The 15,741-nt window shown below is 42.2% G+C and overlaps 1 protein-coding gene across 1 annotated transcript in view; it reads right to left on the bottom strand.

Moving 5' to 3' along the window:
- Positions 1–15,741, bottom strand: part of LOC308125702 (F-box/LRR-repeat protein 7-like) — a 26,477-nt gene extending 10,736 nt beyond the window's left edge. Inside the window, exons 1-2 of the mRNA XM_080489640.1 lie at positions 15,178–15,741; positions 9,060–9,149 (exon numbers count right to left, since the gene is read on the bottom strand). Coding sequence (XP_080345766.1) covers positions 9,060–9,149; positions 15,178–15,214 — 127 coding nt within the window. The 5' untranslated portion in view covers positions 15,215–15,741. The remainder of the gene's footprint in view (positions 1–9,059; positions 9,150–15,177) is intronic.

The raw sequence follows: 15,741 nt of genomic DNA, 5'->3' as shown, positions 1-15,741 counted from the left end.
TTTTTTTGCACTAATCGATGGAGCAATGGCTAAAAAAGAGACAGGACCTCGAGATGAAGGACAGAATTTGACAAAACATATAGAGAGGATCTTGAATGAAGGCATCTAATGAATGTGATGTTTGAAACGGGGAGAACCAACAGTGGCACGGCTGAGAGTCAAGCAGATAAGACTGATGACAGAGCAGATTCAGAGCAGCAACACATTCCCCATCCATCAGAAGAAACCGTTGAAGATGTTAGCTCCAAGAACAAAAACAGATGGTAAGGGATACATATTACTTTTATGATTTGACTAAAGTTCTGTGCTTTTATTTTTTTTTTTGGTTTTGTTTTATTTGAGTGTAAAAATCTGATTCTTCAAAAATACCTAGTATGTCATCTTAGGTAAGTTTTAACATCTGATGGAAATGAGAGACTTTTAACAATCTCTTTTAAGGTAAAAGAAAGAAAGAAGTGAAATTCAGCTTTTCAGCACAGCCTTCCACGAAGTTCTGTATCAAGTTTCTGCCTTATGTCTAAGAGCTGCTGTGAATAGCATGTATGCATTTTATAGGCATGGTGAAATGTTTTTAATGTTTGGCATGATCAGGCCTCTTAAATACCGAGCATTCAATAAGCTTGGCATTTACTTTTTTTTTCATAAGTGAACGTGTTGATGATGTAAGTGAATATTTTATTAGGTTGTTCATAAAGGTAAAATCATTGACGGAATAATACAAAACATACAAAGTGGCTCTTATTTTCCTCAATATAACCAGAAAAGGAAGATATCTGCCAGGTTTTTGTTTTTTTTGTTGTACATTTTCTTTTTGTGTGGTTACGTAAAACACAACTCATTCAACCAAGACTTCTTGGATGAAGCTGTCTGAAGAGAAATGTTCCTCTCATTTTTGAACCATCGCAGCTTTGGCCGCAACTGACACTTCTCTGCTTACGTAATGCAACAAACCACGGAGTGAACCGAGGGGAGGGGAAGTGCATTGTGTCAGTTCAGCTGCTCCACAACTGTGGTCATATTGCCACATAAAAGTCTAAAGACCCCAGGTGGATCAGAGTAAAAACATCCCTCACGAGCCAAAGAATCCTACAGGAAGCAAGCGTTTAGTTTGGCCAGGTGGCATTTTTCCCAGCTCCTGTCAAACGTGACCCCGACGAAGAAAATGGCAAACGCATTGAAAACACCAGGGCCGAACGCTTCCTCCCTCCGAACGGAGAAGGAGAAGGTCGAGCAAGTAATCAGAGAAGAGTTATGAGATGGAAAGCTCTGCTCATTGAACTGCCTTTCCCTCCTCTCTTCCTCTTCCTTCTTCAGTATATTTGCTTTCACTCGTTTTGTTGTTTTTTTTTCTTTCCTCGCCTTGTTCTGAGCTTTTTCGCTCAGATTTCCTGGCCCGTGGAGCACAGAAAGCAAAGGGGGAGGAGCTCGGACAGCTGATGGAGAAAATCTGTGGAAAGTGGCATTGGCGTTCTTTTCCCCTCTGTTCTGTCTTCACGTCAACCATTCCCAGAGTTGGTTAGAGCGAACCACTGATATGTCTAATTACAAACGCTGTCGGCTTGTGAAAGTAGTCTCACATCTCTGTCCAAGAAAACAGACGCTTCCCCATTGAGACACACTCATTAGGTCTGTCCGGCAGGGGAATTGTATAAGGCAGCATTAACATTTTCACCAGAAAAGTTACAATTGCAACTCAAAGGGGAGATAACGGCCGACTTGTTCTCTCTGTCGTAAAAATGTCTTTGCAGCAGCGGCAGACACACACAAACACTTCTCTGCTCAAGCGTTCATATTTGGCCCGGCAAAAATCAACAGTGAAACACTATATATCTGGCTGCATAAACACAAGCGAATGGGTCATTGGCATGTCGGGTTAGTTTACGGATGAAGTGTGAGGGATTTGTTGCCCCTGGGAGGGTAAAAGTATATTAACATATTGGAGACAGGACTTTTTTTGGGGGAGCGAAGCTGTTTAGACTGCAAATCTGACCCTTAAACTGCTTTCAAAGCAGCATTGTGGGAATATTAGACGCGTGTTCTGCCGTGTCTATTATCATATCGGAATATTTAATCTTCTCACTGGTTAGTATGATGGGAAACCAATGACAATGAAATATGACATGCAGATTGCAGCCATGCAGAACAGGTTTCCCTTCTTACGCTCTCTTTATAGAGGGATAGTGTTATTTCTGTAGAAAACCCAAGGTTTAGCGTCACGCTAGCTCCAATTAATACATAAAATTATCTCAGCATCCAAGGGATGTCATGGATTCAACTCATCGTACACCGCGGAAAGAGTGCAGGTCGATAACAGAGAACAATTCAGACGGACAGTCAGACCTGCAGTTTTCTTGGAGCTTTGAATTCTTGACTCTGAAGGACGTCATAAGCAGCGTTACAGAGGATCACAGATCTGTGAGTCAGATAAAACAGTTTGCTATAGTCCAAGGAAGCTTCTTTTTTTCCCTTTAATTCTTTTTACAAATATAAACATGAAGCCCTGATTCTTTCACTACAGCAGGTTCATACCCAAAGGAACAAATATTCTCTAAATGCCAAATAATCCACAGTCTGAATCACATCACCAGGCTGTAAAAGTACAAAACATATAGTGGCATGACTTCAAGAGCAGTTTAGCATGATGTCAGCTGCCAACTTAGATCATTTGGCATATTTACCTTCTTGCAAAAGAATTTCCTCTTGGAATGACTTTTAAAATCTAAACTGGTGAATCTACTTGTAGTTTTTCTTATTGTTGAATAAAACATAAAAATCATTTATGCAGATGCAAACTACAGTTCTTTTTCCAAGCACGTATTCAAACAAACTGAATGACTTCAGGATGAGGTTATACAGCATTAGATACACCTTGTTAAACGCTGCTGGATGACTATTTTTCCTTTGAAACTGCTTCCAGTCATTATGCCATACATTCATCACGGGGGTTTTAGATAATTTCTTAGACACCTAAATCATTTTTCTCAAGCATGAGCATTCAACCTGCAGGCCAGAAACCAGCTGAAGGGTTCAATCTGGCCTATGAAGGGACCCTGCAAAGAGTAAGAACTCTAAAGAAGACAGTACCTGGAAGTAGAGGTCATAATGCAACACAGAGACTCAGAACTAAACAGCAGATGGCAATGATGCCTGAAGCCATGAGTTCAGTGAAACCTAACAACCTTATTTCTGGTCAAATTAGCAGAGTGACTTGTGAAAATATGTACACTATAGGCAGCAGAAAACCTCTGAGTTCTGGAAAGCAACAGGCTCTTGTCCACATTAGTTTGACATCTCTGACCTAATTTTCGTGGCTGGCCACAAACATTGATTTATTTCTGGGTTTTAATGCTCCGACCAGTGAAGAAACAGAGCCCGTAGCCAAATGTGTTGATTAGAGTGTAAGTCATCCATCCACTTTCTGTACTGCTTCATCCAAACTCAGGGTTGCTGGAGCCGATCCCAGTTGGCCAAGGGTGAAGGCGAAGTACATTCGGGACGAGTCATTTTCTTGGAACCTAGTTTTTCTGACACCCGAATAGAAATTTTAACTAGTTGATGCTCAACTTAAGGTTGAAGGTATTAAGAACCATTTAATGCCTTAAATCCCAACTTTTAATCACTATATCAGATTTTAGATACTGGTCAATACAAGGCTCTATGCTGAACTCTAGAGGTTAGCAGTTAAGCAGATTTTCACAGGTCATTGTTTTGATTCGTGGTGTTTCCGTCTTAAATCAGGAGGAATAAGAGCTTGAATAATGTCAAACTAGCCTGAGCTTGGCTACCAAGCATGACTAGTAGCAGCAGCTGTAGTTCATGGCAAATCAATGTACAAATTCTTGATTGATCCTCTGGAGTGATACATCTATAATATTGCCAAACAGTGCTGGTTTAATCAGAAGACTTCCTTTTCTTTCCCCACAGTGCTGTTTCGAAAGCGCTGTGACTCCAACTCGCACATGGATAAAACACTAACCGACCTTTTGGCCAATAAACGTACCACTGTGCAGGCACAAGTAATTCAACAGCCTCTGAGAGTCAAAACACCAGCAGAACCAATAACTCATCGACAACAAAAACCACATGAGAACATGAAGATATACAGTACATATGCACTACAGAGTTAAAAAAAAAAAAAGAAGAGTTAAAAGAAATGGACCAATATGATTAACTGTTTGCGATAAACGTAACCATGGAGGCTAATGGATATCTGGAAATACAAATAGTCGTTTTGATAAGCGCACAGCCTTGTAACAGGAATGGTGCAGAGCCGATTAGCTTTTCCCTCATCACTGTTATCATGGCAGACAGAAAGGAAGTCACTATGTTCATTGTTCCCACGAGTCCCCCGGATCTGAGCCACCTTCCTGATGCCAATAAACACCAGTGAAAGAACCAAAACTTGTGAATGTCCGTATGAATGTGTTACATTGGTGATTAACGTTTGGGTACCACTGATCAAAACAGTCCTCCGTCTCTGTCGGATTAGCTCCTACTACAACTGAGCCACATTCCTCAAGTACCCCGAGTTCGGCAGTACCAAAGCAAACTCTTGAGGCCCAGACAGGGTCACAGTGTAACCCCCGCTGGGAGATACTCAATTTCATCCCACAGGAAGGATTTACTGTCCAAGACTGTGCCTTTCAGCGTGCAGCTAATAAGCAACTCAAGTGGGTCAGGCCACCACAAACTTGTGTAAATAATAACTGAAAACAGAGGGACATTGTAAAGACGTGCCAGATGACTGCCAGGCTCGGCTTGTTCTTTAGCAGCGTGACTTCCTGTGTTGATTTTGTGGCCATATATGATAAAAGAAGCACGACGATGGCCGACTTTCCATTTGTATATATGAGTAATAATTTACGATTATTATTTATTATTGAATTTTGAGGTGAATATAACATCTTTCGAATTCCTGTAATGGCATTCATTTTTGTTTTGGAGGAAATTGAAACAGCCCTTGTGGAAACTGGCGGAGTTTCCAGCCGTTCAGTTTCAGGGTCTCTGGTTTGGATCCTACACATCGTGGCTTTTATGACAGACTGTGTCTACTGAAAAGAAAAACATAACACATTCATCACTTTACAAAATGTGCAAAGACGAAATCCAAACTTGATTATGGCCACTGAAAATTACCAACAGATTGCTGTTTTTCAGTGCGAGAATACGAAGAGGGCAGCGCGGGGAGGTTTGAGCTGCACCGGCTCACATGAGACGGAACAGATGGCAAATCAAAACTGATGTGAAAACAGACAAGGGCTCTGAACTCGCTTCCTCCTTATTCATTTGACAGATTATTTATTTGACAGATTATTCAATTGACAGACGTGCGGTCTCCAAATGAGACATTTGCCCCACATGGACCGCCCCAGCTCATGCTGAAACCTGTTTGCCTCAGAGAGGCGGAGATTTCAGCTGAGTGCAGCCTGCGCTGCGTGGTGGATGAGAAACGATTACTCAACGTTGTCAACTCAAGTCGACAATGAAAATACTTGCTGACGGATGTCGACAAGTCTTCATTTTGCAAAGGAATTGGGGCATTTTCCTTCTGTCCTATCTGGTGAGTTACACATGAGCAGTAGCGCTCAGGGACTGGTCAGCAATATGAGAACGTACTTCGACATCCAAAGTTTGGGATCATTTTACAGTGAAAGCAGGAATGAAAATGGATTCTTGAAAGATTTGCACATCGCGGGAGAACATTTAAAGAGGAGACATATTGGACATTAAGATGAAGCGTCCACACTAAGATTTACTTTTAAACGAAAGCACTGGATAGCCAACCTTTATGAGAGTGCGTTGCTCTACACCCGTTGCATACAGCTTCACTGTACATCTTGACAAAGTGCCCTTGTTCTTATAGCGTTCCCCCGCTTGATGTTAATAGTTTTATCAAGCGTGTACAAGCGGGAACAGACATTCCTTGGAGAATCAGCACTTCAAGCACAGGTTAAAAACATGAACTTATTTGCGCGATGTTTGGGACTTATGTGAGAGCAGTACTCGATGAGTGGAATTTCAAAACTTGAGGGGTAAAAATCGAGCAAGTTGAACCCAGCTAAACAAAGAATTACATCAATAAATCAGAAAAAACAGGGACTCTATTAAAAGATAAAAGTCTGACCGTGATGTGTAAATCATACCCAGTCAAAGTAAATAGTGATCAAACTGTGGAATCTAAGACAGGAGTAGAAAAACATCAACACACGTCCCCTTCTGTGCTAAAGCCAATGACTTCAATGTGTGTGTGTGTGTGTTGTTTTTTTTTAACTGGAATTCATCCTACTGTTTTACACAGTATGAAAGACATTTGTTATTCTGCTCATTTTTTCCCCTTCTACATGAACACATTGTCTGCATCATTCGAGTGATTTAACGTTGCAATATATTTTCCTCTGTAATAAAGAACTGCTGCTTTACCCTGAGCGTTTGTTCCTACAAAAAACCCCAATATGAAGCAATACTCTAAGTACTGTAAATGTATATCAGAGCGACAGCGACCCCGCTCCTGCACGGGCACACTGTGGGCTTTGTTATGAATACTCCCAGTGTGTTGTGGGAAACGGGCCAGACTGCTTCCTGATTAGTTTAGTGGACCACAGGACTTGGTGGGCAGGAGCTGTGTGATCGGCCACTGTGTGTGAGTGTGTGAACGCGGCTCCGCATGTGTGTGTGTGTATTTGGGCCTGTGCATGCATGCGTGTGTCTTCCTAAGGAGGGGGGATTCAACTGTGGCCGTGGTGGTTCCAGACCATGTAATTACTCCCACTTAGTATGGAGAGAAAAAAACAAAACAATTTCAGTCATAACACGGGGGGGAATTATGGTCTGGAAGCTACCGGCGATGGCCTATGCTCTGTCTATAGATTTCAATCGACACAGGTTGTGATCCAACAAGATACATTGAGGACAATTATCAATTTCCCCAAAATAGTCTGGGTTTAATTCCAAAAACCGTCCGGTGGGCAAATCCTCGTGAGTCAGCAATTCCCGCCGAGGCGAGTGACTACCAGTAATCTGCGCATAAATACATAAACATCTTGCTCTGTGTTTAGTGAGCCTAATGAAAGAATTGACCTCACTAAAGCAAACTAATTGAAATACATGTTGCATGCGGCATGGAACCCAGAGAACATCTGATCCCTCATGAGGACTTTGCTCAGTCCTTCTTGCCTCTGCTCCTTCTCTTTCGTCTTCCAGAAACACCTTGAAGCCTTCGGCTGACTGACGGCTATAAACACAGGCCATGACTGGTATGTGTTTTCTTGTGGGAAGCGCCAAACCACAAGAATACTACATTCACCCTGCCAGAGCAAATTTGAGATTGGCGATGACAATGCATGAGAGAAATAATGGGACCTTGTACGTGCATGAGCGTGCAAAACGGCCAGTGAGTCACTGGTCAGCTCTGAGAAACGGCAGCGCAGCAACAAAGTCCGGTCACAATGGATTTATGAGGAATTTTTATTGGTTAAGGTTTTCGCCCAAAATTACAAATCTGTGACTTCATTTTGATTGTCTGACTCAAGACTTCCTGCACAGTGGGCGTCTTACACATTTTTAAAGCCCATAAAGCTACAAATTAGCAGTAGTGGGATCCAGAATGACCACGTAAAGTTTAAAAATACCAAAGAGATCATTAACTGCAATTTGTCCTGTTCCTAATTTGATCGGTGGAGGTCGCACTGTATCAGTAATGCAACCAAGAAAACCCAAAACTTGACCAGCAGACGCCGTCAGTGATACCAAGATGGCTACTTCAGTGCTAAGGGAGTAGCGTTGGTATAAAAGTCGAACAGTGAGGGCGAATTTGTGAAAACATGCAAGGTAAAGCCTGAGAAGTGACAGTTTATTTGCGTGAAGTGCGTTAGTCTCAGGGTGTATTTTTGCACTACAACTAAAGGCACATAATGGAGCCTCATCGAGATGAATGCAGTTTCTTCTTACTTGTGGGACTAATAACGGTTTATCTAAAGCAAAAGACCGATAAAATGAATGATAGCTCAACAACAACAAAAAGGTATGATGGATGGATGGATGGATGGATGGATGGATGGATGGATGGATGGATGGATGGATGGATGGATGGACGGATACTATCTAAAGGTTGCTTAATGGGTTCACTGATACTATCACTGAAAAGTGAGTGAAATGTAGATGAAACTTTGCGGGACTTGTTTACAGGTCTTGGTCCAGATCTTGCAAAAAAGTTAAATTATATAAGAACTGTCTGGTTGAAACCATCTGGATTTAATTATTCGGAAACATCTAAATATTTTCTGCAACCAAACTCTATGAAGCAAAGCAAAGAAGCCATACTTTCTTTACGGCGCCTTAACTCGCTGTGAACCATATGAATGAGATATTGGCGGTCTATTTCGTTGCTATTGAAACGATGTATTGTGAGTGACTAAATCATTCTGATAACAAGAAGCTTCCAAATGTATCTGCCGGCTGCAAAGTCTTTCTGAACCATTACTGTGAGCATACAGTTTACATTCGTAACACATACACTCCTCACAAAGAGTTCCCTCCAATAACTCTCGGGGCCTGGAAGGCTGCCTGGGCAGGCGGGAGCCTGAGGAGTAACGGCGACGTCTGAGCAGAGGCTGAAGCTCTCGATCCTCCAGTTTCACTCCCTTCACCTTCTCCGTCTCCAACAAAATCCCTCTCAGCCTTCCCTCTTGCACACACGCACCTCCCTCGCTCCCTGGCGATGCTTTGAGCCTGATACCACAGTTTAGATAAGCATTCTTCCACAATGAGATGCCAGAAGTGGAGGTTTTTTTTTTGTTGTTTTTTTTTCTTCTCTCTTTCTTTCTCCTCTTTCTAAGTCAAAGCTCCAGAAATGCCTTTGGTTTCTGGATTGAGATGGGAGCTGTGAGTTTGTTTTCAATTTTAGGTTAATCTAGGAACACACAGGTTTCTCTCCAAAAATAGGCAGCTACAAAAAAAAAAAAAAAAAGTGGATGAGGAGGAAAGAGTTTGGTTGGTGGAGGAGAGGAAGAAGAAAAAAAAGAAGGGAGGGCAGTTTGGTTAATGAGCACCAGATGCCTTACCTTCGGTGGTAGCCACATTCTTGGGAGCTTTAGTTGGTGTGTGATCTGTGCTTGAACTTATGTCAGAGGAGATGCTTGAGCTCCCTTTACCTGCAAGGAAGAGAGACGGAAGAGGAAATTCAATGTCGTATTTCACCCAACTACCTTTGGAAATCAATCTTTACCTTTAAGAAAAACAAGTTCTTTTTTTTTAACATAATCCCTGACGATTGCCGGTGAGAGATTAGCTGGATTCACGCTGATGATGTATCTAATACGTTGAGGAGGTATGAAGTGCAAGGAAATGTAAAGCCCATCACTCTCTGCCTCCTTGACTTTTACGTTCCCCAGCTTTGGATGAATGGGCAGCCTTGGCGCACGCACAAAGTCTGCTGGTTTGCTTGAGTTAGTGTCCCTTTTTTGATATTTGGAAGGAGAAGAAAGTCTCCCGAAATCCCCTTTCAGCCTTGACTTCCACGGAGGACAAGTGAGGAAACCCTCCTGAGGAAGACACAGGCGTTTAATGAATGATTACAAATCAGCAGCATTCCTCTTAGAGTCTGCGCGGCCTCACAGCTGCCACATCACAGTCACTTTATTAGGTTTACATCAATTTACTAGTCCTTCCTTTATGGACTCGAACGTGGATTACTGGATTTAGGATTTGGTTCTCTATATAGTCACATAGGAGTGCTAAATTTCAAAGACGTCCTCTCTGGGATTTGTGTCTCTCTTTCCTGGGGTGTGACAGGCTCAACTGCCATGGTGACTGCAACGCTGCCTGTGGATAAGTTGTTTATGGCATTCGGTTCCTCCGTCAGATCATAAATGCAGCTTTGTGGCTTTCCTGAGAGTGACTATGTGCCTTTCACCCAGCACAACAAGCTGAAGAGGTATTCCCAAACAATTCCGCCCACATTGACATCAACAGCAGCCACCTAAACAGACCGGACAGTTCCCGAAATAAACAGTAAGTACGAAATCCTGCAGCGAGAAGGAAGGGGGGGGGGACTGTTCCCATATTCAGCTAAACGAATGGATGCATACGAAATAATACGAAGCCAACGATGCTTCCACAGTATGGATGACAATCTGCGGTGACATCACTGAGCCGCCACATCTGCTCAGGCTCCTTCAGTCCTCACAAATGACTCAGAAATTCAAGAAGAGCTTGCAGATGTTAGCTTGAAAGCGCTTTTCGAATATCTGAGCGGAGCGTGAAGCTTTGAGGCCGGCTCAACACGAGCAGATACATTTGACTCTCGCTCTGTTTACAGGCGTCTTTTCCTTCCACACGGGCGCCTGTGCAGGGCTGTTTGCTTGACATGTGGATTTTTTTGCGAGACTATTTGTTTTTGTTTTGTTTTTTTTTCTCTATTGCGGAAAAAACAAGTTTCCGAAAAAGATCCCGCTTCCTGTTTTGTTCTTACATAATGTGCTGATGGAGTGCTGATGGATTGTTGCTGCATCGCTGCGACCAGTGTGTAATTAATTGCGGTGTCACACTTGAAAACAGATGGGGGCCTGACGGACTGCCGTATTCTGCACTAGTAAATAAGCGGCTGAACGGAGATACTATGGAGCGAAGAGAACTTCCAAGACCATGCAAAGCTTTAATCAACAACACATGCAACGTGTGGAGATTAAAGTGTTCTTTCTTTTTCTTTTTTTTTTTTCTGTTTAAGGCACGCTCCACTGAGTCAGTGTTATACTGCTCTAACATTTCCAGATTCTCTTATCCACACATGAAAAGGTGGTAAAAGTATAGATATAGTTGTGCAACTGATTCTTTCATCAAGCAAAGACTCTGAGGGGGCATATAAAGTACACTTGGGTGTGTTCATCGCCTGGCGTTACCCGGGACACAGCCATTTACACATTTCTACTCCTCATGTACTATCTACTATGAAAAAGCAATGTACAGCTTCTGTAAATCTGCTCTCCCGTCAGAGTTATCTGTTCTTTCTCGTAATGCCTTCCTTCATCCTTTTCTTTACACGTCTCCCTTTTTTTTGAACGTTTCCTGTCTCGTCTAGTAGAGTTTAAGGCCCCGTTGACATGAGAATTCCGTGTTTTACCAGGAAATGAAAGAAACACATTCAAATATTGTTTTGGTTTGTTTTGGTTTTTTTGTTGAACTAACACGCACAAATAAAAACAGGAACTTAATGTGGCAGACTCAAGCCAACCAATCCCAACTCCAATGAAGGAAAAAAGATATTTCTCTTTAAGACACGTTGTGTATTTCTGACGCTTGGCACAATCGATACTGTAAAAAGCTGCACTGATCGCCACCGAAGTTAACAAGCAAACTATAAGCATACGTCCAGGAGCCTGTCGGGTACGATCGTACCAGTTTGAAGCATGAGCCGGAGAAAAGAGTCACCCAAATGTTGAGTCTGTCCGTCAAAGGAGGAAGTGGACGTCCACTGTGGTAGGTGGAACAGTAATAATCACAATGGCTTCTCAATTATTGCTACAAAAGAGTCAGGCCGAGGACAGATTACAGTGACTCACCAACGCCAACCAGCAGTCAAAAGTACTCAAAGCCAACATACTGCACCTTTAAAGGGAGTGAGGACATTGAGGAATGTGTTTAAAAACAGTAGATAGTCATGTGTAACACATAAGGTTATAGGATTGTGTGTAAAAATGAGTTTGTATTATTGGTGCAGGATTAATATCGATTTAACTATCACCAGATGCAGAATGTAAAAACAATATGTTGTATATTTATTTCACACATTCAAGTGTATGTTCCAGTTAAGGTAAATCGGGTCTTGGCAGACTTGCAAGCTGAAAACAATTCTAAAAAATATTGTTCTTTACACTATGAGCCTAACCTGACTATATAATTTCTGTCTGAGTCTGAGGATATGTTCTGTGGCTCGTTGGGTGTACATTAAGGGGAAAAAATCATGTAAAATAATGCCCTTATTGCTTTACTTACTTTTAAAATGATTTGTATTCCCTTCTATTAAATCTAATGATGATAAAAAATCTTTATGGACTGGCTCTGATGCTGCGCCACAGTGTGTTATTTACCAGGAAGTTCAAGCTATTCACTTTTTTGGAGATGAAGTTAAATGAAAACAAACTCAAAAAAGAAAATGGACTATCAGCACTAAAATTTCCAATGACAAGCAAAGCATGTTATCTTCTGGCCTTGTGTACTGCAAAGGCAGGTGAACGCCTCTGAATTGGTGAGATGTTCCTCTTTACTGCTGTTAGAAAAAGGTATATTACTGGATCTAGTGATCCTATTTAACATCTGTGTAGCATTCGAGAGGACAACAAAAGCTTTTAAAGTGTTTGAATGATTTCATTTTGGAGCGATATTGGTTGCATGGATGTGGACAGTACTGTGTTTCATGTAGGGAGGGGGACTCACCCTCCACAAGTCTTTAGTCTTTGACATTTGTCATAGTTCTAAACTCGTCCAACCATCACCGTTAAGTCCCAGATTGAGAAAATGTTGATATCAGCTGATTGCAGCCTTGGACTGATGTAATTACGCCACTCAGCTGGAGGGATTCTCATGAAACTACACACTCTGTGTTCTGATTGTGGTTGTTCCCGGCCAGTAAAAACAACCAGTTACCCACTGACCTCGTGTTGAAATGAGTCTGTTTGACTGCACTGTGGTTAAGATACAGAAGTTACTCTGGTGCATTTCTGAGAAACTGACCTAAAGTAACCGCGCTGACCAAGTCAAAGTCCTTACTACTGCTGCATTTGTGTATTAAAAAGCTGTCCACTGTCTGTCATGGCTCCAGGGCACCTCTGTGCCGTTTGATAGATTGCCTTAAGCAACGTCCCTGAGCTACAATTGGTCAGAAAATGACAAGAAAAAAAAAATCTGGAGCCTGTGATCGAAAAACAGAGAGCTTACCAGACCTCTGAATTCTGCTCCTCGTCGCTGCCCGAGGCTACAAGTCCAAGGCTCATATTTAGCTCATCACACCTAAAAAACCTCAGAAGAAGGTGTCGTTGCGCGTAATGAGTGTCGTGCCCGTCTCACAAGAGTGATTTTATCTATCAAACCATCCATGTGGCTGAAAATTGGGTTTTGAATGTCAAGGTCAAAGAGGTTGCAAAGATCCATTGTGTCTGAAAAAAAAAAGACGTCAACATCTCAACTCGCTTGTGAAGTTTCTCCTGAACATCTGGAGAGCTTCAGTGACTGTAAGTGAGTCATCCAGACGGCAATGAAAGACCCCCGTCAAGAAAACACGTGTTTATCTGAAAGTCTTCATTCAGTGACAGTCGTCAGCGCTGCAGCTCAGGGTCCGACCCGGAGCTGCAATAGACGCCGCTCATGCACCTTAACGGGCTGAATTCCTGGGTGGAGCAGGTCCAAGTGTTATTTTGGGTTTCAAACTTTTTTCCCTGCCGATATTGACTTAGGAAGAGAGCTCATTGGAATGTTATTTATACAAACATTTCTGCTCCGGAGGCAGAAATAATGTGTTTGTTAGAGCCGGACTGCGGTTCTTCCTGAATGAGTAATGCAGAGGATTGGACCTCGGATGAAAAATACATGACAACGACGAGATAGCTTGTAATGAGAAGGCTAATATTTGCAGTCCGACCACTCCTTACAGCAATGGAGGTGAAGTCTGACTGATCTGCTGGGATGATATTCGAGGATCATTAATCCCACATGTTGGTGATTTTATCAGCATTATGGAATGAAAGTCAACAGATTCCGATTCGAGTTCCTGTAACATCGTAAAAAAAAAAAAGGTTTTATGTTGCCTTTCAGTGGGTTTCGGCTGCATTCCAGTTGGAGGAAACAGCTGTACAAATCTATTTGGAAAAGACGGTAAAAGCTTCTCATCTGTGCTACACTGTGGTCAACTGTTGATAGTTAGGTACTGAGTAATGGTCCACTCTGATCATCTGAAAAGTCCATGCCGTGCAAGAAGAAATTGCCATTTTGTTTAGTTCTCCTGCAACAGCCTGTTTTCTTTTTTGTTTTTTTTTTAAGGCTCCACCCATAAAGAGCGTAAACAATCAGCTGCAGGAGGGCACAAACACTAAATTTAATGATGACTCTTAAGGTCGTGGGGAAGTTATTACCTCTCGGTGTATTTGCCAGAGGAACGCATTTAAAGAGGATTTGTTTTTCCACAGGATATGCAGCACCTTGACAGCACGGCTTTTAGAGAAGTACCTCTTTTCAAGCAACTTAGAATTCAAATATGAAGTTCACACACCAAAATCTGCAGAATTAGATCTTCTCGAGCTAACAATGACTCGTGGTCTACGTAATTAATATAATAAATCTCGGGATGCAATTCTACCAGACCTGAATGACACACTTTTTCATTGACGGCAGCCATAAATCAGACCACTGCCTGAGGAACTAACAGCCCAGTCAAGTTGGACACAGCGTGGATCATGTGAGCTGAATTTTCACTGGAACTGACTGCCGAGTATGACTTTGACTGCAACTAAATTAAACCCAAGAAGAAAACGTGCATGCTATTTAATACCTATCTAATTTACTTGGCATGTTCCCCCCCCCCTGTAGTTTCATTATAACCCATATAAACTGCTTTTAACCAAAGCCAAATAACGAGAAGGTTGAGATGAGTTAATTTCCTTGACAACTGGAGGGTGGAAAACTCTTGATGTGTGCAGTTATTTAAAGCTTTTGTTGCATTCTCAATGAATAAAGGGTTTGGATGTGACCAGCAGATGTCACTCTGATGTCTTTCATGCAGTATATTGATCTTACTCATCTCAGAAGGCATTCAAATAAAATGGATAGTTAGCAAGGTGAAAGTCATCTTATCTTCAACGGGACGTGTTGTAAACAACTTGAACGTTGTTGAACGCAACACAACAATACAATAACAATTGTGTACATTTTTAAATTTAAGGCTAAAATGTAAAGAGGGAAAGGAGCTAGTCTGAAGCTAACTGTACAGAGACACACTCGAACAAGCTCCAGGCTAAATAAACTCCACTTTTCTTAGTTTACTTAGAGATTACGAGTGAAATCCATGGCTAAAAGAAAGACAATCGCCTATTTTTGACGAGTTAAACAGTGAAGTTGGACATAAAGACTTCTTTCAGAGTGGAATTCTCATTAAAAACAAATGTGTTTTATGGTTATTATTGCGGCACTTACCCTCGCTTCCATACTGTTTTCCATTGTTCGCACCCATTTTAAAGAATACATAATCTAGGCGCAGAAACTTCGGGTTATCGGGTTAAAATCCGCAGTCTGTCCATGGAGAGAGGGAGAGAGAGAGAGAGAGGGGGGGGGGAGCGCAGGCAGGAGGTTTGTGCAGGGCCGTTAGCTCTGACTCCAAATAGTTAATCCAGATGTTGAACAGAGGACTGAAGCCTGAGCATTACGCAAAGCCGGAGTCCAGACTCGTGCTTCCAGCGGCGCACACTTTCTACATCTCAACATCCACAAACACACACACGCTCATATATCAAGAAGAAAAAAAAATGCGTGGAGGGAAAAAAAAAAAAACAACAACTTTGTGAAGTGCCCCTAAATGGTAAGCAGCTGTTTTATCAGGCTGAGTGTGAGCAATCACAGCAGCCAGAGAAGTTTTTTTTTTTTTTAGTGAGGACGCGCAGCTCTCCTCCGCTCCGCTGGACCTGGAGCGGGATTTAAAGAGACCGCAGACCAGACCGGCCGCGCTGCGCCGCGCCGCCCAGCGCTGCGCCGCGCCGACGC

Source organism: Lipophrys pholis, assembly GCF_963383615.2.
Source record: "Lipophrys pholis genome assembly, chromosome: 20".
Classification (NCBI taxonomy): Eukaryota; Metazoa; Chordata; class Actinopteri; order Blenniiformes; family Blenniidae; genus Lipophrys; species Lipophrys pholis.
Note: the sequence above shows the minus strand (reverse complement) of the source record. Positions and strands in the feature narration are given on the sequence as shown.